The 26953-nt window shown below is 35.5% G+C and overlaps 1 protein-coding gene across 1 annotated transcript in view; it reads left to right on the forward strand.

Annotated features, from left to right (window-relative positions):
• Positions 1-26953, forward strand: part of LOC150084145 (small subunit processome component 20 homolog) — a 343987-nt gene that overhangs the window by 93196 nt on the left and 223838 nt on the right. Inside the window, exons 10-13 of the mRNA XM_090376133.1 lie at positions 4318-4455; positions 5204-5481; positions 13842-14002; positions 26322-26497. Of these exons, the coding sequence (XP_090232259.1) occupies positions 4318-4455; positions 5204-5481; positions 13842-14002; positions 26322-26497 (753 nt within the window). The remainder of the gene's footprint in view (positions 1-4317; positions 4456-5203; positions 5482-13841; positions 14003-26321; positions 26498-26953) is intronic.

Raw genomic sequence — 26953 nt, forward strand, 5'->3', positions numbered from 1 at the left:
CTAAACATTTGGTCTCTTTTTTTTTTTTTTGAGCGGCGGGGGTTGCAAGATAATAGGTACATTAATCTTCCAATTGCGACTTGCAAAACATCTGTTTATACCTCTTCTAGTTATTACTTGAATTTTATGATTTTTGGTTGCTTTTTTTTTTTTTTTTTTTTTTTCTTCTTCCCTTCTTAATTTGGAGTCTTGAAATGTCCTGGTAAATCGAGAGTCTGCTGTATTAAGAGAAATATTTACAATTTTCTTCCTCATTATCTGCTTGTTATCATATTGCTGCCAAACAGAAACTGATGGCATGTGTTGTGTGCTAGCAGTTGCTCCCTTTTCTGAAACTTTAAGGAAATAGAGAATATAACAAGATGATTAAAACATAAAAATAATTACCTTAAAAATATTGTTTTGGAGCAAGAACAGCAGCTAGGTGGCTAACCATCATTAACAATGCAAGAACCTTAATGTGACTTGGGCCTAAAAGCTAATTGGGGTGGGGGGTGTATTGACATATAATGAGATGTGTAGGGGCCCTGGCCAGGTTAAGGTTCCTGTGCTGCTAACAGTTTGTACCTGTGTTAAAGATTTGTTATTGGTGGTTAGTTAGTCTGTCCCCCATGCCAACAAAAAAAATTTTAAGGCAATTATTTTTGCTCCAAAAACATCAAGCCAAAACTGCTCCTTCCCAATTATTTATTTATATATATATAAAACTTTACTCCACATATAAATTACATTCATTTTCATCTGCACAGTTTTGTGTTCTTACAAGGTCTTTTTTCTCTCTCTCTCTCTCTCTCTCTCTCTCTCTCTCTTTGGTCTTAAAATTTTGTTCTTAGTTATTTACTTGTGTAGCTCTTAAACTGCCCTTCCTACAGTGTTTTTAAAACATGCATGTTTTACATCATCCTGAATGAGAATCATTCAGGATGATGAATTGATAACTCCGGGCGACACAAATGTATGCATACGGGATGATACTGATGAAATTATAAACTTTAAGGGGTGATGCAATTTTTGTGGCTGTTACTGTACCTTCTTGCAGAATTGATTAACAAAAAAAGTGTTTTGCCATGCACACAGTGCATCCATTTCTCGATGTTAAATATGCCGGTTTCATTTCTGTACTTTTTTTTTTTTTTTCTGTATATAAACATTATACACCCAGTGATCACTGAATTATAACCACCTACCTAATACTATACTGGACCACCATTCGCACGGATAACAGCTGCTATTCACCTAGGCATTGACTCCACTAGATGTCTGAAGATGTCCATAGGGATCTACAGCCATGATGTTTGCAATGCTTTCCACAGTGTCATAATAGATGATGGATGCACTTCCCATTCCAAAACATTCCACAGGTGGTCATTTGGATGGAGTTCAGGTGAATTTGGAAGCCAATCAAAATGGGTGGTATCTTCACTGTGTTCCTTGAACCACTCGTGCACAATGTGGGCCCAAAGACATTGCACATTATTTGTCTTAGAAGATCCCATTCCTGCCCAGAAAAAGGCAACATGGTAGCGTTTACATGATCTTGTAAGAGCTACCAGTTGAATTCACCAGAGAAATGTTGATCCATACACACCAGGAGCCCTAGTTCTTGCCAGCAAAACATGTCACATATTAAGCAACCACCACCTGCCTGGATAATGGGCACAATGCACAATGGGTCCATAGATTCGTGTTGCTTGACCCACACATGAAGGCATCTCTCATAGTGTTGCACCAGCTATTTGGACTAATCTGACCAGCACACTCATTTCCAGTCCCACGGTGTGCAATTAACACATTATTGACACCACGGCATTCACCCTCAATGATCAGTGAGGAGAGGGTGTCTCTTGGGTCATCTGTGAAATGTTATATGTCTGAGGGTGCAATGCATCGTCCTTTGGGATGTTGTTCTTGCATTCCTCATATTGTAATACAACGTCAGCTGTCACACAGTAACCTTCTGTTCAACCCATATAATGTGCTGCACCCTTCCTTCACCACGATTATCCACCTTACATAATCCTCTGTTAGTTCTGTTAGCAGGAGGTGGTTTGAACCATTCAACACCATTCTAATGAAATTACCTCAAATTGGTGATGCAATTTTTGTGAATGTTACTGTGCCAATTCTTGGAGAATGAATAACAAGTGTTTCTTGCCCTTCTTACCTTTAACATTAGTTATATCTTTAAGTATATCCTACACCAATACGTTATGATCACTGCCACCTAGTGGTTTCTTTATTTAGATATTCTTAATGTGTTAAGAGTCGCTGACGATAATCAGATTTAGATTTTTGCTTTCTGTTGTTACTTCTCTAATATGCTGGTGTAGAAAATGGTCATCCAATAAATTCAGTAAATTTCTGCTTCTGTGTGAGTGACCAGCCCACAAGTTCCAGTTGATATCTAGAAAGTTACGTCTCCCATTATAAGCCATTCCAATACTAACCCACTCTACCTGTCTATGTAGTTCATCATACTTGTCACAGTCATTTGGCCTATAGCAGACTCCAACTCTCATTTTAGTTTTCCCCAGTGCTTATGTCATGCCAAATGACTCAATGTTGCACTCACATCATCTAGATGCCCTGCCTTAGATTCTATGTGCTTCTAGCAAAAGAATCATTCCTCCCTCCCACAGTCTTGCTTATTTTCCTTGTACACATTGTACTCACCTCACCATATTGAAATTTTGAGTTTGTCCCGTGGTGACCCCCTCCCCACCCAGCAGGCCTTGTAATCTCCTCGACACCTCACTTTTCAGGCTGCTGTATGTCCCAATAGAATTAAGGCAGAGACAGCCCAAGAGAAATGTGAGCATAGTGATTTTCAAGAACACTTCCTAAAAATGTCAAATTCTATTTCAGAATCAATGCAGTAACACAACAGCAACAACAACAACAGCAGAACATGTTCTGCCGTTCACCAGGCCCAACAGCCATATAGCAGCCAGGGTGCACCAGACACTAGATCTAATGCCCCGTAACCCCACCCCTAGCCACGTGACATGCCTCCACGTGGAGGCACGTCATGTTCTATTATTGATAACGCTTTACTGGGGTCCCAGGGCAGTTGGGGGACAGTAGTAAGCGAAAGGAGTTGGTGATAGTGGGAGAAGTTTGGGATGTTTGTGCATGGAGGGGGGGGGGAGTATAAGAGGATAGTAAGTTGGGAATGGAGAAGAAGGCATTCCCTAGAAAACTAAGTGATGAGAGTAGTAACAGATTACAGATTGTAGTGATGGACAGTGAGTCGATCCCACCCCGGAAAGGGATCAGCAAGTCCATCTAGTGGTGGGTCCCTGGAGGGGTTAATATCCTATCCTCTAAGGGTTAGCGAGTGGTTCTCTGGTAGGGAGCCTACTAGGTCGAAGCCTGTTTCCCACTCAGTGTGACAGTCAGATTACGTAATTCCACCCCAATGTGGGGTTAGCTGTCATGGTCTGGAGCATCTTCCGAGTTTGGTCGTCGTTGTCAGTGGGTTCCTTTTGTTGGGAATTCTGCTAGGATATGTGTAGAACCCACAGGCTGATCATGTCCGCGTAGGATCCTAGTTCAGGTGAGCCATCAGACGTCATTGACATTTGAATTCGCGTTCTGCAAATTCATTGAATGCTGCAAAGTTTTCCTTTGTTTGTATAAGTAGAGATGCCTATTCTGGCACATATGCCTCCATGAGAGTTTGAAGAGGCATTCGCAGGTCTTGGTAAATTGCAATGCACAAAGAGAGCCTTATTGAGTAAGTTGCTTTGCCTGTGGCAAGGCTTGGTGTAGAATGGCGACATTCTTTACAAATGCACAAAGTGAGCAGACATGGGATAGGGGCCAATTTCTATTTTCTATCCATTTGATTTACAAGTAAGCATACTCCAAAGCCCAACTTTTTCAAAAGAGTCCAAGAGAGGAGGAAGTCCATTGATCCTTTAGATGCCTCCACAAAATGCTTCTGAGTTCCCATAATTTGAACAAAAGGTGTATTTAGAATGCATAATGTTTCATGTATCTGACTTATATGTGAGTCTATTCCAGCAGTAGTAATGAGCCAAAATTTTGGATTATAATTAAATTAAAATAACAGTGAATGGTGGCAACTTAATATGTAAATTCACTTAACATAGTATTTTACAAGTGTGTTTGATTTTTGTGCAATGATAATATAGTTTTTCTCAGTTTGGACCCTTTGTTGATTTCATTCCTATTTAGTTGTCATTTAAATATTACATTGTAATTTTTATTTAAAACTGTTCTTGGATATTCCTTAGAGTTTGAGTAGTGTTAATTACAGTTTATTAATTGTGTATTTTTGGTTTGCTTGCTTAGGTTGTACGAAATGAATTCATAACAGTTTTGTCATCATTATTGCGCAGCTGTGGAAAACATCCCCAGCTTTGTGAATTGGCTCAGTTGTGTGAAGATGATAAAGAAACAGACTTCTGGGAAAACATTAAACATATACAGGTGAGTTTGGTGAAAAGATTTAATGTTATATAATTCTGAATTTAAAATATTTATCATGCTAAAGAACATAAACTTCTGGTTTAGTCTACTAGCTGGATTTTGAAAAATGCCCTTAATATATTTTAAATTTACTTTTAAGAAGTTTTTGCTAAAGTGGGCTGTTGCTTGGGATGGTCTGTATTATGTTATCATGGAACTGAAATCTGTTAAATCTGAAAATTTGACTGATTGATTATTTAAATACATCCAAACATGTTACTATATTGCTATCAGATGCAGATTTTCCAATTTCGGGATCTCAAGCAGAAATACTTTTTGGAGCCCATTATATTTTTTTATCCACAAAAACCCTTAACTGGTATCAAACCTGCCAATTCTTTTCATAGTCCTGTTTTTAGAAGTAATTTTTTAAACTAAGTTGATTCTATGACCTTCACACTCTATTACATATTAAAAGTAACCTAATGTGTAATAACCTTATTTTGATAAGTGATATATTTAAGTTCAGTATTGAATTTTGGTCTGCATAGGAGCAGATTAAAAGTCAAGATTCACTCTAATATCAAACTTAAGCATGGATACTGGCAAATTAAACTTAAAAATCATAGTAACAGAAAGAAACTGTTGAAGCATATTACTTTAAACTTGTATTCCTAAACTATTTTTATTTAATTTTAAAATCTTAAATTGCTGTGTTTTCATAATTTATTTATGCAGTAAAACAATTTTTATTTTGTAATCTTTGCAGTTACATCGTAGGGCAAGAGCTTTGATGCGGCTAGTTCGAAGATTGAATTCTGGTGAAGTCATCATTCAGGCATATACCCTGACTACTTACCTTATGCCTCTAGCCACATCCTTCATTTTTGATTCTGCATATGGCAAACAGACACACCTTATTGATACAGCAATTGATCTTATAGGAGCCATTTCTCATTGCCTTCCTTGGCAACGTTATGAAGCAGTTCTCAGATATTATTTGAATTTGTTACCACGTAGTAAAGAAAATCACAAGGCAGTGGTGAAGTAAGTCATATTATAGAGAAGTATTTGAAAAATTTCTGGCTTACCATTAATCTGTAAATGAATTAACTTCTATTCAACTCACCTCTGAAGGCACTTGATGCAGTACTCCATCTTTTCTAGATAGGTTTTTTTTTTTTTTTTTTAGCATCCAGTGTGGCACGTGTTACTTTCACAAGTTTTAGTGTTGTGTCCTTCACTATACTAAGCCCAATGTAACCGAGTGGTCAAAATGCACAAATGCAGCAGCACCTTTTGTTTGAGTCAATTGTAGTTTCAAGCCTGTTTAATTGCTAAATATGGTTAGCATTTGCATTCATTGTCAGAAAGATTAATTGTAATGCTTTTGACCTAGTCATCACGCCAAAGTATAAACAGGCTTTCCATCCCATTAAAATATTGCCCTTCTCATGCTCTCATAGTACCTTCCAACAAATTCTTTGTCAGTATCTGTAATCTTGAATTGGTATCTTAAACTAATCAGACAGTTATTAAAGTATTGAATGCTTTCTTCGGTCTGTACACAGTTTATACCCACAAATAGTTTTTCAAAGAGAGGTGTGATTCTTAGCTTTCTGAAAACGTCATCTATAAGACTTGTTTAAAATCTGACCTTCACAGCAGAATTGTTCAGTTTTAACACAGAGGAATTGATAAGAAGATCATCTGATTTTCCATTTTGATGAAGAATCAGATGGTTCTTCCTATTACACATGCAGTCCATGCATGTGTTCTTTGAAGCTTTTCTTTTCTTTTCTCATCATTCAAATAACTATGAAAAGTATATGCCCTGCTTTTCCCAGTAAATGTGTTCAAAAGCAAACTCAACTTATATTACTTATTTTCACATGCAATTCATACACATGTTCTTTGAAGCTTTTCTGTATCATTCAAATAACCATGAATGATGGTGTATGCTTTCCCTAGTAAATGTGTTCAAAAGCAAATCTGACTTATAATATGAATGCAAGGGTTGCAGTCATATTTTAAGCATTTGTATTTCCTGTACCATTTTATGTTGATTCATCTGTTTTTATTTTTTTTATATTTTTTTATTTTTTTGAACGTTTTTAAAAAACTTTTTAGCTCTTTCTTTAGCACAGGAAAAGTTTATAAATTTATGATCCTGACTGAACTACAGTTTTGTCAACACTCATTAGTAACAATATTACATGGAAAAGTCTAGAATCTAAATAACTTATTGATCGATATTGGTGACAATATTTATATGATCACCTTTTTTCTGTTCTATAAAATCTGTAAAGGGATTTACATGCAGTCTTTTACAATTCTTTTCTATGGGAAAATATCCAACTACTCCTCTTTTAATTTTAAATAAAGAAAATGTATTTGTACACTTCAGCATATCCTTTTTTGACTTATATAGGTTCTGCAATTAATTAACACAGATTGCAATATATAAACAATCTCTTTTTGGCTTTATAAATGTACAGTGCTGTAGTCATAAAATTAGCAGAAGGTATACCTGTGAATATTACATATGCAGAGAGTATACTGTGCTTATTAATCGAATTCCAGAGGGTATACAGCATATATCCGTGCGTGTGCACACAGTATATTTACTTACTTATATGTATGGCATATATATTAATAATAATAAAAATATAAGTATTGCCCAAGAATGAAATTCTAATAAATTTATTTTTTCAATTTTCAGTAAATATTTTAATGATATTTGTTTTTTTCAAGTCTTTCAAAAACTAGAAGGCATACGTTATTCACCTAAAAAAATCCAGAGAGTATACAGCGTGTACCCTCCACTACAGCGTATACCCTCCACTACCTAAAGTGTAAATGCATTTACACTTTTTTTGTTGTTAAAAGAAAAACAACTTTATAGAAAAGTAAATTATTTGTATGTTTCGCAAAACAAAAATTTGTAAATAAAAAATGCCCACATATAACCTAAAACAATTTATCTAAATGAATGGTTGCCACAGAGTTATGTTGAATTCAATAACAGTGATGTTATGACTGTTACTGAATTTGTTTAGAATAAATTTAATGGGACAAATATTTGAAGTTGGTTCACTAGTTCTTGTGTTGATTATTTTTGTCTTAATTAAATCCCAATTTCTGTAGTGACACTCAAAAGAAATATAATTCTTATTACATTATGTAGAAATTATATTTCCTCTTTTCCTCTTCCTCCCCTATTCCCTCCCTTTCTTGCATTTTTATTTACTTTATTTAATCTTATTTTACTTTACGTTCAGTATAGTTTGGTGCTATTTTTTGGCCTGTTCTACTACAAAAAGGGCAGAATCTTTCAGTATATTGTGCACAGCAGCATTCTTTCTTTCATACCTTCCAATTCTTTTACCTTGTTGATTGTCATGTAGAGATATAAACTTTATTTTTGTATAAGAAGAAATACTTTCATTAATTTATTTAATTTTCTATGTAAATGTTCCATATGGTAACACTTATGTATTCATAATAATTTCTCTCTCTCTCTCTCTCTCTCTCTCTCTCTCTCTCTCTCTCTCTCACATTCACATGTAGTTCTGTCATGACTTACAAGTGATTAATAATAATTAGGATGTTTATTTATAATTGTACTTAAAATAAATTATATTATTATTATTAGTAGTACTGGCAAATAACACAAGAAAAAGCCATTTAAACATACACAAAACACATAAGTTCCACTTTACAATAGGTTTTACAAAAATAGCACCCTGGCATAGCTTTTTCCAAAATTCAAAGTCACTGTTATTAAAAGGAAACATATGGGATAAATGTTATTCATTTTACAATCAGCATCATTGATATTAGGGCTTGCATAAAACCCAGAAATTTCAAAACCGAGTTTAACCGAAGTTTACTCTTAAAACCGGTTTTAAAACCGATTTTCTCAGACTTAGTATAAATAATTAAAAGCTTATAACACAAGTATTTATTTTATCTTGGGTAGATTGTACAAATCGTAATCAAATCTTTTAAACAAAATCTATCACCTCTTATAGTAAAAAAAATAAAAAAATTAAAATGCTCCAAAAAGGTAACCAACATGAGATTATACAAAATCACAAATTGTATTCAAGTCCTTTGAATAAAAACTATCTTCTTGTATAGTAAACAAAAAAATAATAAGCCCTATAATAATAATAATAAATAAATAAAAATAATGTGAAAAAAAAAACAGCTTGGGAAAATTACTTTACTATTTATTGCTCAGCTTTTTTCTGAAAATGATCCTTTGAAAAACACAGTATATTAAGCATTTTTCCTGATAGACTTGACCTTATTTTTGTGTTAAAGAGACCAGTGATCGAAAATACTCTCAGATTGGACACTTGTTGGTTTAATGGTCAGTAGTGCTCTATAAACTTTCTCCAGCTTTTCACTTCTACTGCTAGTTGCCTCCAAAATTTTAAATTCTTTGCTGATTTCCAATTCACTCGGATATTTTGAAGGCTCTTCAGTTAATCTCTTTATTACACTATCATACTCTCGCATGAGTGTATCTCCGACATCGGAACTAGATGAGTCTTTGTTTTCTTCTAAAAGCACAGTTCATTTATTTTCAGTTTCTTCATTTAACACTAAGACTCCTTCGGAAGGCGCCTCCGTAGCCAGGTGGGAAGGAGTAACAGTGCGTAGCACACGCTTCTTGATTAGGCCGGGGTTCGAGCCCGTCACCACCAAATACGGAGGATGCGGAAAAGTCAGGGAATGACCACCGCATATTCCCGGAGCAATATGGCCTTAGTTGCTAATGCTCCTAAAAACCAAAAACAACAACAACAACTCCTTCGGAATGTTTTGCAAATAATCTCTGATAAATCTCTTCAGCATGCTTTTTCAAAACTTGCTTACGTGGAAAATCAAAACTTCTTGAACCTGAATCTTCTTTCCTAAACTTTTTGGGGTTGTGTAGATAGCTCAGCAAAGCCACAGTTTGGCAATTTCGTCTTGCATTGTAACGCTGCAAAAGGCTTTGGTGAAACTTTAAAGAAAATGGGTTTTCTGCTGTATCAAGCTTAGCAATCAGAAATTCTATTGAAGACTCTGCTTTAAGTAAGTCTGTATCTTCTGAGGTTATAGCCTTCAGAATCATTTCAACTGGTCGCAAAGTTTCACGTAGCAATTCAAGTGTTTTCCAGTCATCGTCAGACAGCTTCAGTTGACAGTACTGCACATAGAGCATTTGGAATGCAATTTTTCAATTTCAAAAATCTCTCGATCATATAGAATGTGCTATCCCATCTAGTCTTGCAATCTAATATAAGTTTATATTCTTTCCCATTAAATTTTGCTTTAACAAAATTTTGTAATATGTCATTTTTGGTAGGCGATTTTCGAAAAAGCTTGCAAATTTTTCTAACTTTGTTAATAGTTTGTGCAATATTGGCCATCAGATTGAAGAAATAAATGAGCTCATTGGTAAAGTTGGTTTGATAAAGCATGCCTTGCTGTCTTTTTTCAACTTCTTCATCATCACTACTTTCTTCATTATTTTCATTGTCTTTGGGAGACTCAGAGACTGTGACACCATAATTGATTGCTTTTTCATAAAAAAAGTACATCTATAACTGACAGATGTATGCAATGGGCTATACATTGTTGATGATTAGGTGTAATTTGCTTGCTAAACTTAATCATCATTGTTGCTGCTCCATCGGTGGTGCAGGCAACAATATCCTCATCCAAGTTCAAACCAAATTCCTTCAAGTATCCATTCACAATTTGCTCAGTTCTTCTGCTATCAAGTGAACCCTTAATTTCAATAAGACCTAACGACCAATGATTGTCTCTTGAATGCACATTTATATTCATATACCTTTTATTTTGTATAGACGTATATTCGTCTAGAGTCAATGAATACCGTGCACCCAAAACCAATGAATTTTTGAATTGCTGAATGAGTTCTTCTTTCTTAGTTTTATAATAATTCAGAACCATATTTTTAATTCCATTCACTGAGGCTGGTGGTAATTTATCGTATTTATTTCTCTGAAGGTGAAGGCTTGATTGTATAAACTCATTCTTGGCAATTGAATTAAAAGAAAATCCATCTAAAGCGGCTAATTTTGAAATCGCTTCTTCCATAGATTTTTTAACGATAAAGTTTTCTAATGTTCTTACCATTTTTACGGGAGGTTCACTGTTATCTTGTTTAATGTCAATCTGATGCATTTTCTTTAAATGCAACATCAAAGATAATGTAGATCCTCCAGACGACTTCATTATCTTCTGACATTTCGAACATTGTGCTTCATCTTTGCTTTTTCGAGCAAAATAATTCCATACATTTGATTTCATCTTAGACATATTAAGAGTAATAAGTATTAATTAGTAGGAATTTATAACACCGACAATTTTAAATAAAAATATTGAAGATAACAAAGGCACAATACTGTGCATCACTCTCGCAAGCACTGAATGAAGAGTAAACGAGGCAAGTTTCAAAAGATGCAGGTGGGAAGATAAAAGGTACCCCTCCTAGATTTGGGCCACTTGCCCGTGAGATTCATACCTAAACATAAAATAAAATGTTTAAAACATAAAGCAGTTGAACGATCCAGACAAACGAGCAAACAAAAGAAAATGTGCGTAACAAAAAACTATATTCGAGGGCTAACTAAAAAAATATTCGAATCCGGTTTTAGAAGCTTGGTTTCGGTTTTAACAACTCAATATGAAAACCGGATTTAACCGGTTTATAAAACCAGTTTGCAAGCCCTAATTGATATTTTCCAACTCTGAGACCTCTTCTGAATTCAGCAACCAAATCCTTGGTGATACTGATGACACACTCATCATGTAGAGTCTCCACAAATATCCTTGTTGCTTTGCTTCCCAGAGGATGTTTTCAATATAAGGTATTTTATTATTACTCTCTTCTTTTATGACATTATTGATTTTGGTGGACCTGACTTTTTTAAACTCTGAAAATAATAAATTAATTAATAATAATAATAATAATAATAATAATAATAAATAATATGAGAAATTATAGAGTTCTTAAAATACCGTGATTGTTAGACTAAATTCCAAATAGCAAATGCTTAATGTAGTTTAAGCATTTGCTATTTGAAATTTACTACAATTTCTGATGGAGACATCTTAGCGTCTTTTGACGTGGTATCTTTATACACAAATGTGCATGTACCATTCACTTTACAAGCCTTACGAGAATTCTTAATGACAGATGACACCTTAACCAAACGCACCCCTCTCTCCATTAACAGTATCGTAGAACTCACTTCATTATTAGTAGATGCCAGATATTTCGGGTTCCACAACAAAATATTTCAGCAAATATTTGGCCTACCCGTGGGTCTAGGTATTTCTGCCCCTTTGTCTGAAATGTATTTAGCTACAATAGAAAACCAAATTTTACACCCTTTCCCTTCAGAGATAAAATTATACACATGTTACTCAGATGATATACTTATAATAGGTAATAAATCCACAATAGACAATCTTTTTTCAAAATTCAACTCAATACACGATAGATTGAAATTCACACTTGAAATTGAAGCGAACAAACAAATCAACTTCCTCAATCTTACCATTTACAAAACAGGCGCCAAACTCGGCACCAAGATTTTTAGAAAAATCACACACACAGGGAAATATTTACACTTCGCATCGCACCACCCACTTAGCACAAAAAAAGCCGTCCTTTATAACGAAATCCATAACGCCATAAAATATAGCTCCTCACAAGATGACTTATCCAACAAACTCCAATATCTCACAAAAAGTTTATAGCTAGGAGCTACCCATCCCAACTAATTCAACACACTATTTTCATTGCAAAAAGTAATATCAACAACTCAACCAAACACATTTCTAAAGCAAATACACGTATCATCATTCCCTATCACGGTGAACTCGCAGGACAGTTCTGTCGGGTGTTTACAAGCACAGATATCACTCTCATATTTTCAGCATACAACAAACTCAGATCTTTATTCAATACATATAAAGATACACACAAGTACTCGACAAGCGATATGAACAACATAATATATCTTATCAGATGCCAACAAAACTGTAATGCTTGCTATATTGGAAGCACTACAACAAGTTCGGTTCCACAAAAACCTCTAATACACAGGCATATTATCACTATAACTTTTTTAGAACAGGACAATCTAGCACCGAGCTCACAATACATGCCCATACCCATAACCACCCCCTTCCCTAGTTGATTCCGCCATTACCATAGTTAAACTAAAAACCAGCTACAAAATTCTCCAATATGAGGCTCTCATTATTGAATGGTTCCGTCACCACTCTAAACTTAACATCATAAATGCAAAGCGCCCCTTCATCTTTCCCCGGTCTGGAATCTCTCACATTCGAGATTCCCACATGTTCCAAAGAGCATCGTGGGAGTATAGATATTTCTTTTAAATATAGCAAACGCTCACTCTCTACTCAACTTTGCCAACTGAAGACATTTTTAACTAAATGAAAGTCCATGTTATGACTATTGGCTTATCAGTTTTATATTACTCAGAGTTTTTTAATTAATTATCCTTCATGACAACCAGGGACAGAGTTGTGCACTTCTACCTCCTTGCGCTTATTTTAAATTCCGTCAAAGTAATTTATTTTTTATCTCGCTTTTTAATTTAAATTATTCAACCCAAAATTTAGCCATCAAATCACCTTAATAATTATTCCAGATTGCATAAGGTGAGTACCATACATTAAAAATTTGCTATTTGGAATTTAGTCTAATAATAAATAAATAAATATATCTATATACGTTGAATAGAATAACAAGAAAGTGGAAATAAGAAGGTAGAAAAATGAAGTAGTCTAATGTTTACGATATTATGCCAAAACTTTTGTTACATGCATGAAATATTTATAATTTAATATTATTCTATTCATTTTATATTCAAATAAAAAATGTGTGGTAGGTCACAAACTTTTCAAATTACTCTTATATATTCATGCCTTTTTTGCAGAATCAAATATTTTCTTGTAATAAATATCAAAAACAAATATTTGTTTCTAAGACAGAAATACTATGTAATACTTTTGATGCTTTGACTTATTCTTTGGAAAAACTTGCTTATCTATTGCTGTAATTATGAAATAATTAAAATGCAGAAATTTATAAAATAATAGAGTTAAGTCACTTTTCAATTTAAAAAAAAAAAAGGGAAAAATTTATACCAGTCAGCCTAAGTAAGTAATTAGCTATTTATTATGTAAAAAATAAACAGTATTGTAAAGTCAGTACATTAATTTAATCATAAATTTAGTGACTAAATGCCAATAAACTTTTGATATTAATTTTTAAAGCTTCATATGTTGAAAAGCTATTTTGCCAAATGTTATTTAGCTTTGTGTCATTTTACGTTACATTTCAGGGTGATTGTGGCAGTCCTAAATTCTTTCCACTTTAATTTGTCTAAGTCTCAGGTAATAGAATCAAACCTGAAAGCTCCACCTTCTAGGAAAAAGGGGAATAGGAAGGAAAGTACTTTTATAAAAATGGAACCAGAAATTACTAATACACAACATGACATAGGTAAATGAAATTGTCTTTTCTGCTTTGTTTTTTTTTTTTTTTTTTTTTTTTCTCTCTCTCTATCCTAAGAGTGCATACCACAATATTTTATAATAAATGGTTAGCTGTTCAACTTTATTGTTGAACCAAATTTTGATATTTGATTTTTCATATAATTAAACAAAATTGCTGTTAGGCTTATAAATGCACAGATTGTGAAATTCTGATTAACATTTATAATTATCTACAGTCAGTTAAAAAAAGTAGGAATAAAATTGCACTTGAGTATAAAAAAAAATAGAATTTCTCAGTTGTAAAAATTAATTCTGTTGCATGCTAAACTTTGGTGCGAAAGTATTCATCCACCACTTCAATTTTAAGTGGTCTCTGGATCCCTAAACCCAGTCTGAACACACCTGATTTGTTTTTTGAGGCTTTTTAGAGACAAGAATATCTAGAACCATAATTGAGGTGAAAGAAGCAACCACATTAAAAGTCAGATTCATTACATTTCCTTAATAGAAGTATGCAATAAACAACTTTATTCTTCTTATTTAAGTTGTTTTCATCAGCCATTTGGAGCAGAAAAACATGGAGCAATACTCATACACTCATCTTGAATGAAATAATTCAAATGACACTTTGAAAATTTGAACCCTCATTTTAGAATATACCATTCCCTACTGACATATAATTTTAAACAAAATAATCTTTTATGATCGTTTTACGGGTTTTATTTTTCAGAAATACTGAATTTTAACAACAGTGGAAGCCGTGCTTGAACTATACAGGCTTTTAGTAAATTTAATCATCTAATAAATATAACTATGGTTAAGTTAGTTTCCCTTTAATTTTATCTGATAATTTCTTTCTGTTACACCAGATTATGCATCAATTTAAGTTTTTTTAATTGATAATATTCTGTGAGATTGTTTTATGTAAATGAATCATTTGATCATAGTTAAATTGTAGAACAAACCAAAGTTTGTATCGTCATTATTATAACATTATTATAAGATGTTATGATAAAGATGCCTAATATGCAAACTTCAGTTGGCGCCTCCGTAGCCAGGTGGGAAGGAACAGCAGCAGTGCGTAGCACACGCTTCTTGATTAGACCGGGGTTCGAGCCCGTCACCACCAAATACGGAGGATGCGGAAAGGTCAGGGAATGACCACCGCATATCCCGGAGCAATATGGCCTTAGTTGCTAATGCTCCTAAAAACCAAATAACAAACAATAACAAGCAAACTTCAGCTTTTTAAAATTCAACTATAAATAACTGGGAAAATGATGCACATGCACAAAACTGTCTCATAGCTTGATGCTTTCAGTCCTAAAATTTTATTAGTTGGTGACATTCTAGTAATAGAAATGAGATGTACACACACGTATGAAATGTGTTTTCTCTGTTAGGAGACAATTTCAAAGTTTAGGAGACAGTTTCAAATAAATGATAGTCATTATTTGTTTTTGTTCATTAAGAATGTTGTAGTAATATTTTTGTATGTGCAGTTATATTCTCATTATTTTAGCAATATAGATGAGCAAAGGTTGCAGCCACTATCTTTGGCAAGAGGCTGAAATACTACCATTTGTATAAGAGGCAAGTTTTCTACTCTTAGCTCAGGGGTTGGCAACCTTTTTTGAGTGAAGATCCATTTTTGATCTAATTTTAAAAAAAGAAAATCCGAAGAGCCGCACCTCCACTCATGCTGGGGGCAGGGGGAGTTTAAGAAATGGAATAGAGTGGGAAAGTGTTTTATTAAAAATATATATTTTTTGAAATATTATTTATTAATACTGAAAAAACGAAACAAACATCCAGTTAGGTACGAATTAATGTGACTTCTGCTGCTGAACTTCTTGAGCGAGTCTCTCAACATCAGGTTAGTATGCCGTAATTTTCATCTTTAAACTTGCTGAGAGACTTGCATTGTTGAGACGGTTTCTTGATTTATTTTTAATATAGTTCATGTTCAAAAATATTTGCTCACAGAAATATGTCAAAAAAAAAAAAACAGAGAAGTCCAAACTCAAATATTTTCAAATTTATATACTTGTCCGGTAAGCTACTCCACACATCAAATACAATTTGGTCTTGCTTTTTCAACTCATCTATTGCCATCCATTTGTGTAGAATTTCAAGGGCAGCCTTTTGCCTTTCCAAATCCTCAATTTCAGTTTTAGGGCATTTTAGTCTTGGACTCCACCTGTCCTTGATTTTTAAGTCCTCTAACTCTGTTTCATATTATGTTTCATGTGGGCTAAAAGTTAAAGAGCCGTAGTTACATGCTCAAATAGCCACAGGTTGCCGACCCCTGTCTTAGCCTGTTCAAAATTGAGTTTGAGTTTATTAACTGTTGTACAGTAATTGCAAGCTTTTGTGTAAGCAAAAAATGAAGCTGTATATTTGGATACAAGCCAATTGCTATTTATACATTCTTATTTTGAACAGAATGAAGAATAATGAAAAAGAAATGAAGAATAATGGATTTCATCCTTAAAAGAATAATTTTGCTGTCTTATTCTGAGCAAACATTAGGATCACAAGATGTAAAACAGTAATCTAACCAAGGAAAGGAGAAATGGAAATCAAGAAGATTATCTGATTTTGCATTCTTATAATGCCAAATGACACAAGGCTGAGAATGACCATGGGAGAGAGAGGCTTCATTTGAGAAGACACCATCACCAAGTTGGGATCTGAGATGCCTGGAAGGCCACTGACATTGACTACATATTTTGAAGGATTGTTGGTGAGGAAAAGCTCAAGAGTGTTGGGTGTGTGTGGTTATGATTGCCTGGTATCCTGGTAGGTAAATGAACAAACTGAAGTCTTTAGTAGTCAAAAGCCTTGGAATCTTAACCAGTTAGAGGCATGAACAATACAATCTCCAAGGAAAACAATGTCAGTATTAGAAAAGTTAGATTGTCAACGAGCTTAAAAGAAAGGAAGTCAGTGAGTGATTAGTAAGGTTGGAGAATGGTAGAGGCAACAGTAAATTTGACAGGATGGGGTGGAGAGGTTCTAGATAAAGAAGTCTTTGACAAGGAATATCAGAGCAGATTCATATACAAGTACCACCTCTTAAGCAAAAGGAATCATAGGCAAATGAACAAACTGGAATCGTTAGTACTCAAAAGCTTCAGAATCTTAACCATCTAGAAGCGTGGACATTATAATCTCCAAGGAAAACGATGTCAGTATTGGAAAAGTTAGATTATCAACAAGTGATTAGTATAATTGGAGAATGTTAGAAGCAACGGTGATTTTGATAGAATGGAGTGGAGCGGTTCCAGAAAAGGAAGTCTTTGACAAGGAATATCAGAGCAGATGCATATACAAGTACCATCTTTATACCACGATCCTGTATTTAGGAATTGCTTATATTATGATATTTTGGTACTTTGCATGGCAAAGTACCTTTAAATCTGCTCTTTCAAATTTTACAAAAAATGTGGCAACAAGAATAATCTTTTAAGGAAATAAAAAGTTTGTATAATTTTAATCCTGGGTAAGAAATAAAGGAACTGATCAAAAATTGCAATCTTCAGAAATGAGAGTTTTAAAAAATATGTAAAAAATTAAAAGATGAAAACAATGTGAAGACCACATTCCAAATGAGAAAATCAGAAAATTAGTTAATAAATAGCCAAAAAGATAAGTGAAACAAAAGTATTTGAAACTAAATGCCTATTTGAAGCCAAAATGAATGATAATAGGTCCAGAAGCAGACCAAGAGGAAGGTGGATTGACAAAGTCAAACAAGCATTAGAAGAAAGAGTGCTTATTCTGGTTAGAACTAAAGATCTTACAGTAAATATGATAGCATTTAGGAAAATAGTGAATGAAAGGCTGATAATCCAGAACAGATTTGTACCATCAACCTGTTTTCTCTACTGAGTATAACAGATTTGATGATGGTAACAATGATGATTTTGCTTATCTTACTGACTCCTTAGCATCCAGATTTGATCATAGCTTTTATGGAAATAGGTAAGATTTCTAATATTGTTAATAGGAGGAATTATATAATTATACAATTCAATGGTCATTAGAAACCCTTGCTTGTATTTTTGAAGAAATTTTCATATTATACCATGTATTATACACTGTATTTTCATAGTGTCACACAACCTTAAATAATTTTCTGATTTTTACTGTAAAAACAACACCGACGAGCCAAACATTATGACCAGACATTATACCTAATATGCTGTTGGTCCTCCATATGTAGCCAAAACAGCTCGTATCCAGCAAGGCATGGACACTACAAGATTTCGAAATGTGTCTGTGGTATCTGGTACCAACACGTAACCAGCAGATCCCATAACTCCTGTAAGGTCCGTGGTTGAGATGCCGCAGATCGGAGTTACTGTTCCAACGCAAACCAAAGATGTTCAATGGGATTGATGTCTGGGGAATTTGGAGACCAGGGCAATACCTGGAAGTCTTCCTCATGTTCTGCGAACCAGTCTCAAACAATCCATGCAGTGTGGCATGAGCGCCTTCGTAGCCAGGTGGGAAGGAGCAGCAGTGCGTAGCACATGCTTCTTGATTAGACCAGTGTTCGGGCCCGTCACCACCAAATACGGAGGATGCGGAAAGGTCAGGGAATGACCACTGCATATCCCGGAGCAGTATGGCCTTAGTTGCTAATGCTCCTAAAAACCAAATAACAAACAAACAAACAAGTATGGCATGGCGCATTATCCTGCTGAAAGATGGCACATCCAGAGAGAAAGACCATTGCCATGAAAGGGTGTACCTGGTCAGCAATCATGTTTAGGTAGGTAGTAGACATCAGAGTGCCCGGCACATTGATGACTGGACCAGGGTATCCCACCAGAACATCACCCAAGGCACGACACCACCACCACCAGCTTGCTTTTGTCCCACAGTGCATCCAGACATGGTGCAACAGAAAACGTGCCGACCGGGCTAGCCAGGTGGGTAAAGTGCCTGCAACCCAAAGGTCGCGGGTTAGAATCCCACCTCGGGCTTGGATCATAGTAAAATGCAAAACCTTTGGGAGGTGCATTATGGTCATAGAAGCTGATGCACCAACAACTAACAAGGAAAAAAAAAAAAAAAAAAAAACAGGAAACGTGATTCGTCGGACCAGATGACCTTCTTCCAATCACTCAAGGTCCAGTTTCGATGCTCACATGCCCATTGTAGGTGCTGTCGCCAGTGAACTGTGGTTAGCGTGGGCACTCAGAGTGGCCTGTGGCTACGCGCCCCATTTTCAGCAGGGTTTGATGTACTGTGTGTTGTGCACATTATTCCCGTCACCAGCATTCCAATTACCGGCGAGTTGTGCCACAGTCACTCTTCTGTTGCCACGTACCATCTGGGAGAGCCTTCACTCATCTTGAGCATCGATGAGCCGTGGTCATCCAACACCTCGCAGGAGGTTCGTGGGTTTTCCCTCCTCAGACCACTTTTGGTAGGTACTAACCACGGCTGACCGTGAGCACCCCACCAGCCGTGCTGTTTCAGATATGCTCGACCCAGTCTTCTGGCCGTTACAATTTGGCCTTTGTCAAACTCACTTAAGTCAGCTGCCTTTCCCGTCTGAAGAACAAGAGTAACACTGATTAACAGAGCTCAGTATCTGGTGTTTTTTATACCATGTCTTGGTCCATGCACGCACTGTAGTTCATCTACAGTTTCTTCGATTTGCATAGCGACTCGCTGGTCATAATGTTTTAGCTCATTGGTGTACGATTGTTTGGAAATACTTCCAATTACCAAGCTTCTGAAGTTAATGTCTTTAAAATTCTAAATATGTATTTAAATTATTTTATATATAAAATAATTTATTGCCATCCAGTAAAATAAGGACAATACCCTGGTACAGCCAAGCTAGTAGAATTTGCATAATTTAGGTGATAATAATAAAATATAAAATAGGTGAATGTGGCTTTAACAAAAGGAATAAAATAAAATAAAAATGTAACAAGCTCAGTGAAACTGGAATTAGCAAGTCTGCAGAAGTTAAAAGTTTGATATAAGTGAATTTAAAATACTTTTTCTGTACAATTTGTCGTGAATCCAGACATCAGTGTCAAGATTGCAGGAGGTGGCTGGCTCGATGGAGTTATTGATGAAAATTGAATCAAATCTGTTTATTCTGGAAAGTTTAGACTGAAGAGAAAGAGTGGCTGTGGTGGACTTGGGTGGAATTTGCCACCGAAGCAAGTCCCAGGCATTAAGGAAGTCACTTTGGCCAATGATCAGAGTTACAAAATACTGAATTGCTTTGTATTGTTAGTGAACAGTAATAAACTATTTCAACTTGCTGGTGCAGCTGTTTTCAAGATGATGCAATAGGATGTCCATGCTTGGTGTTTAACCATCTGACGAGAAAATATTTAACCAAAATGATAGGCTGCAGAGTGGATTTTAAGATGAAAGACCAGAGTAGATGCATAGTGGAAGTGAGGTGGCATAAATATGGCAAAATATTTCCATTATAGCAGTTGAATTGTGAAAAGAATTTAATCTGGTTTACAGGGGAAATTAATTTAGATTTGATTCTAACTGTAGGAAAATCCAGGAAAATATCATCAGCATAACAGCTGAAGTTCGGGTCACTTGAAAGAAAAGGAAAGAGTATGGCCAGGGAATAACAGGACCAAGAGGGCTCCACCTTCAGAATATTAGCCTTGTGCTAATATTCTGAATGCAGGTTGCAGATTTGTTAGGGAAGGGAAGATAAGAGTGCAATCATAAAGTAACTGTTGAATCACTTTCAGCTGAGATCCTGAGATGCAATAGTAGTTCTGGAGCAGAGATATCAGAGGAACAACAGCAGCCGAGTCAATGGCAGCTGTTATATCAAGGAAGGAGCAGTGCAGATTCTCCATTTTCTGTAATGTTACCTAAATCATGGAAATGAGCTGAAGAAGACATGTTTGTTTTGAGCGTGCTGAGATGATATATTGAATTGATTCTGGTCTAGAAGCAAAAATTTGCCTAGAAAGTAATTTCAAGAGAATTTTATCTAAAAGCTTTAGTAAAGGGGAGCAAATAGAGATAGCTGTGAAATAGTTTAGCTCATATGGTTTTGTATTCTTGGGGGCAAGAGTAACTCTAGCATTTCCATTATGAAGGTTCATAAGCTTGAGTGAGAGTTTTGTTGTAAAGATTTACCAAGATGTTTAGGAAGAAAAAGCTACTGATTTTGAGGCAGCAGCTACAGATACTATGGTCCTGTTACAGAGAAGTTCGGAAGGGATTTGATGATCTTTGTCATTTTTGTCAGATGATGATATTGAATTGAGATTTCTGATATCAAGTCATAGCATAAAGTCTTTGACCATAGGCATTGCATCAGTGGGAAATGATATTTCCTCCCCTTCTCAGATTGCATAGCCTACTTAAACACAACTAAGAAAATAATAGTTGTTAATTATTGCTCCTCAGAATATTGAACTACAAAAATTCACCTGTTGTCATCTGATTCACTACCAGTGGATTGTGATGCAGTTTGTTTTCACTTTTTACTTCAAGTAATCAGTTTCATTTATCATGATTGTTATTACGTTGGTAACACATTTTAAAAATGTCCACTTAATGTGGGCTATCTTCTTCCTTGTCACTGTCTTCCTGGTGGTTTTGTGGTTACACCACTTGTCTTTTATGCATTAGCAAGGGCACACATGATGCAAGAAAGCAAGCTTATATAGCATCAGCCAAAAACACACACACACACACCCTTCTCATTTCACCCATCCAATCACTCCAAATGTTTGTCTAGTTCTGCCATGAATCTGTTTAAGCTATCAACTTCTACAACAACAGATGGGAGTTTGTTCCAGCAATACCACCCGCTGGCTAAAGGCAAACTTCCACACATCTATCCTATAACTGTCTTTCCTCAATTTGAATTTATGCCTTCTCAGGTGATGATTCTGAGAAAGAGGAAGAATCCCACAACCATTGAGTATGCTCAAACCATTCAAGGCTTTAAAAACCCTCAATCAGATCACCTCGCAGATGCCTAGTTTCCAGACACTATAATTTGCAAAATTTAAGCCTTTCTTCATAAGAGCAACCCTTTGTTCCATTCACTAATTTTGTTGCCCTTCTCTCTACTCGTTCCAACAGCTCTACATTCTTGTTAAAATGAGGCCTCCAGGTCTGTATACAGTACTTAAGGTGTGGCCTGACCATTGCCTTATACAAGGGGATAATCACCTCCGTATCCCTGCTAGAAAAATTCCTGTATATCATTGACAAGACACCATGAGGTACTCTTGCAGACTGCCTGCACAGTTACCCCCAGATCCTCTTTCACTCTCTACCACTGTCACTGTAGAACCACACAGTTGATACATTACTCTGGGGTTACTGCTTCCCATATGCAGTACTTTACATTTGTCAATGTTAAACTTCAGCGGCCGCCACTCAGCCCGTCTTCTCAACTTTTCTAGATCCTCTTGCAACAGCGTACTGTCATTGGTGTCATTAAGCTGGATATACCATCATTGATATCATTAATGAATACAGAGAACAACAATGGACCCAACACTGAACCCTGGGGGACTCCACTAATAACATTAGTCTACAAAGAGCAGTGCCCATTGATTACCACTCTCTGTCTTCTCCCTCCCAACCATCCCTTTATCCATAGCAACAATTTGCCTCCAATGCCACACTGCTCTAATTTGTGCAGCGGTCTTCCATGTGCAACAGTATCAAAAGCCTTTCTAAGATCCAAATATATGATATTAAAATTATTCTTTGCATCCAGTTTCTTTGTGAATATATCATAGTATCCAATCAAATTGGTCAGACAAGACTTCCCTTTAACAAACCCATGCTGTGTCTGAACTATAACTGAAGTCTTGTCTAGATGATCCTGCAGTGCTTCTTTAACCAGTGCCTCCATTAATTTCCCTGGAACAGAAGTTAAACTCACAGGTCTATAATTACTTTTGTCAGCCTTTAATCCTCCTTTGTGGATTGAGATCACATTTGTACATTTCCAGTCAATGGGTACCTCCTCTGAGTCCAAGGAAGCTCTCATAATTATGGCTAAGGGTTTGCTTACTTCCTTTGCTGCCCCCTTTAATATAACTGGATAGATTCCATCCACCCCAGGTGCCTTTCTTATGTTTATCTTCAACAATTTCTCCTTCACTTTACTCTCAGTTATTACAAGATTATCTAGCTTACTGCCAGAGTTTAATACACCTCTGGAATTCCCCTCCCTGAATAACTCCTCATGTGTGAATGTAGATGCAAAATATTCATTTAGTTAGTTAGCTACCTGAGCAGAATCATCAACAGTTGAACCATCGATATCAAGTGGACCAATCTGATTCATCCCCTTCCTTCTAGAGTTTACATAAGTAAAGAACTCTTTACTGTTTTTCTTTGCATCCTTTGCCAAAGATTTCTCGTAATCTGCCTTTGCCTGCCTAACCTTCTTTGTGACTTGGTTACAGACCAGCCTATATCTATTATAGGCTTCTCTATCACCTGTTAATTTATATGTATCCCATGCATTTTTCTTCTCTGCTGCATGTCCAATTAGTTCATCTGACATCCATTTCGGCCTAAATCTTGAACAGTATTTCTTAGTTGGTATGAAAAGCCAACTAGCTTCCAAGTGGGAAGCATTTCTTTGAATGCTTCCCATTTTGAATTTGCTGTTGTAACATCATCAGTTGGTCCCACTGTATAGAATTTAAATACTATCTCAGACCATCGTAGTCACCTTTATGAAAGCAAAAACCCTTCCCTTTACCCCTGATGGTAGTTACCTCTTTGAGTAAATCCCACTTCAGCACACTGTGATCACTGCCACCTAGTGGTTCCTTTATCTGCAGATTCTTAATGCATGAAGAATCACTACTGATAATCAGATCAAGAGTATTACTCCCTCTAGTTGCCTCCCGAACATGCTGATGTAGAAAACAATTGTCTAATAAATCCACAAAAGCCTTGCTAGTGTGTGAGTGATGAAACAACAAATTCCAGTCAATATCTGGGAAATTAAAATCCCCCATTATAAGACTCTCTGATTTTCTGGCCCACTCTATTTCCCTGTACAGTTTCTTATTATACTCATCAGAGTCATTGGGCCTATAGCACACTCCTACTCTCAATTTTGATCCCCCAATGCTTATGTCACACCAAACTGACTCGACACCGCCCTGTCCAGCGATGTCGACTGGCTTCAATTCCTTGGATTTTATGTGTTTCTTAACTAATAGCATAACCCCTCCTCCTCCCTTCCTATCCTGTCTATCCTTTCTGTACACATTGTATTCCCCAAATTCCAGTTCTGCATTCCTTATATCTGTGCGACACCATGTCTCTGGTATCTCAACAATATGTGCCCTTAAACTTAAAATGGTATAAAACAAAAGAAAGGTAAAAACTAATTAAGAACTGATAAAATATGTAATGGCTGAAAGTATTAGTATACACAAAATAAGAGTAGCTTTCGAGGCAGAGTGAAAGTGTATTGTGCAATATTAATATTAATTTAAATATATCATTATACAATGAATAACAGAAATTTGCATATAATGCAACATCATGATATGTTCCTGCACAACAAAGAAAAGATAGGAAAGTGCAGGAAAGCAGCAAAAAGGAAAGAATAGAAGGGAAGAGGAGGGGGAAAAGAAAAGAATGGAGAAGAAAAGAAAATTAGAATCTGGCAATGCAGAGCAGTGTGAATTTTAATAATTGTATAAACAGAGAGACATATGCCATGGTGGTTGTTGACCTCTGTTAGGAGATGGCACACAGAGTTGTATAAAACAGCCCAATGCTCATCATATTACAAAATAGCAGATTTCATGATGATGATGGATACAAATCCCTTTATTGTGGTTAATTCATTGTGCTGCTACTCTGTAATGTGATGAGCATCAGCAAGCTTTATACAGTTTTGTTTACAAAGTCTAATCAAAAAGATAGGGACTGAATAATGTTTAGAGATGAAGCTTATCAACTATTCAGATGGGTTTCCTTTGAAGTTTCTGCAACCTCTGGAAGCATTCATAATAAGCTTCTTTTTGAATTCCTAATAGTTCTTATGTTGTGTTCAAGGGGGGGGGTGAATTACAGTGAGTATGGCAGATGGGAGGACCACAGTGGCAGAGTGCTTCACAAGAAATTTTTGAATGGAAAGCACAAGTGTTGCATACAGCCTAATCACACTCCTAATAAAGTGGCTAGGCAGTGTAACTAGTGGTAAGAGTGGAGTAGTGTATAAAATACAATGTGGGGGCTGTAATGAAGGCTATCAGAGACGAAGTTTGAAAGAGTGGTGAAACACTATTCTGATACCTTAGCATTTTTATGATGTGAGTGCCAATTTCCTGAAGTCCATTTTTCTGGCCATCTTTTCCAAATAGTATTGTGCAGTTTTCAAAGAGCTGTTTTGTTATATTCCTAGTTTGCTGGTCGGGCAAGTTCATAATGAACAGTGCACTCTGAGTTAAAAATATACGATAAGCATGATTTCACATTTGATTCAGTTGTTTTGCTTTTTTTTTTTTTGGGCCTTGAAAGTCTGGGAGTCTTCCATAGAGGGGACTGGATCTTTGTTTCTGTCATAGACAGAAACGCACATCCACGATTTGCTGCCAATAATAATGGAAGAAACAAAGTGTGGGTAAGTAGCAGCATATTAACAAAGATCTTGATATTTGAGAACTTGTGACTCTGTGATAATTGGCAAGGATGCAAGGCACAGACCTGGCTGAACCACATCACTTTCCCAAATCTTACATTACAGTTGATTGACATGTTCCATAAGAAATACAGTTACATTTAACTTTGAAAACAGTTAAATGTCAATTACTGCTGAGCAGGTCATGAACACAAATGGTTGAATCATTGGGTTTGAAGTTGAAAAGCGGCAAAAGTAAGAACAAAGAAAACTGTCTTTAAACTTAGAGAACTCTGAAAAGTCTCTGAATTACAAATAGCATATTCTCTGAATGGGATTTAATGCAAATTCACTACTTAGTAAAAGTACTCATTTTGAAATGAGACAAAACATATAAAACACCATCTATTCAGTGTGTGCTAACTCATACTGAGGAGAGGTGTGATCAGTCATTTATCCTCATACTGAGGATAAATGACTGATCACACCTCATATATGCCAATTTTAAATAATTTAATGGATAATCAGTAAATGCCATCCTTTCCAAATTACCTTTCATCAGCATTTGTATGTTGTGCACTAAAACATATAAATACATTGGTTAAAGTCCTTTCATTCGTTCATTTGTTCATTCGTTCGTTTGTTCGTTATCTTTGGTTGTCAATAATGCTTTCTTTTTCTTCTACTTTTACAGGACCTGATGATAATATACCTTGTGTTGATTTTATTGATATAACTGAAGATCCTTGTGATAAGAAAGATACACTATTTGCTGATAAAGAAGTTTTAGATGAAAATAAAGCTACAAAAATACATCTAACTATCATTAAGGCCATTTTACCAAAACTACATAAATGTTTGACCCAGAAGGTAAGCAAAAGTAAGATTTTATTTGCCTCATAGTATTTCTTATCCCACTTTAAACAATTGTAGTCTAATCCTCCAGTCCTTGGAATATAACAAAATCTCACTTAACCCTCTTAATATAAATATACAAATATTTTTGTATATTATAGCTTCGCATTCTTTTCCCTACTTGTACCTCATTTAGATATGTGTCAGTTTAACGTACAAGTAGAGCATAGCCAATTTATTACATAGCAAATTAGGTTTTCTAATTAGTGCACCAATATTGTGGAGGCCCTTTGCCATGAGTTGCTTCAATATTGCACTACTCTAAATAAAAACAAAAAAAAAAAAAACAAAAAAAAAACACACTATTCTAGTGGAGAGGTACACTGCTTTTTACATAGTAGATGCCATTACACAGATAGCTGTATCAAGTCTTATTGGAATCTCATTGGTGGGTAAAGTGAGAACCAGGAA

This window comes from Mastigoproctus giganteus, chromosome 6 (assembly GCF_048544385.1).
Source record: "Mastigoproctus giganteus isolate SK-2022 chromosome 6, ASM4854438v1, whole genome shotgun sequence".
Classification (NCBI taxonomy): Eukaryota; Metazoa; Arthropoda; class Arachnida; order Uropygi; family Thelyphonidae; genus Mastigoproctus; species Mastigoproctus giganteus.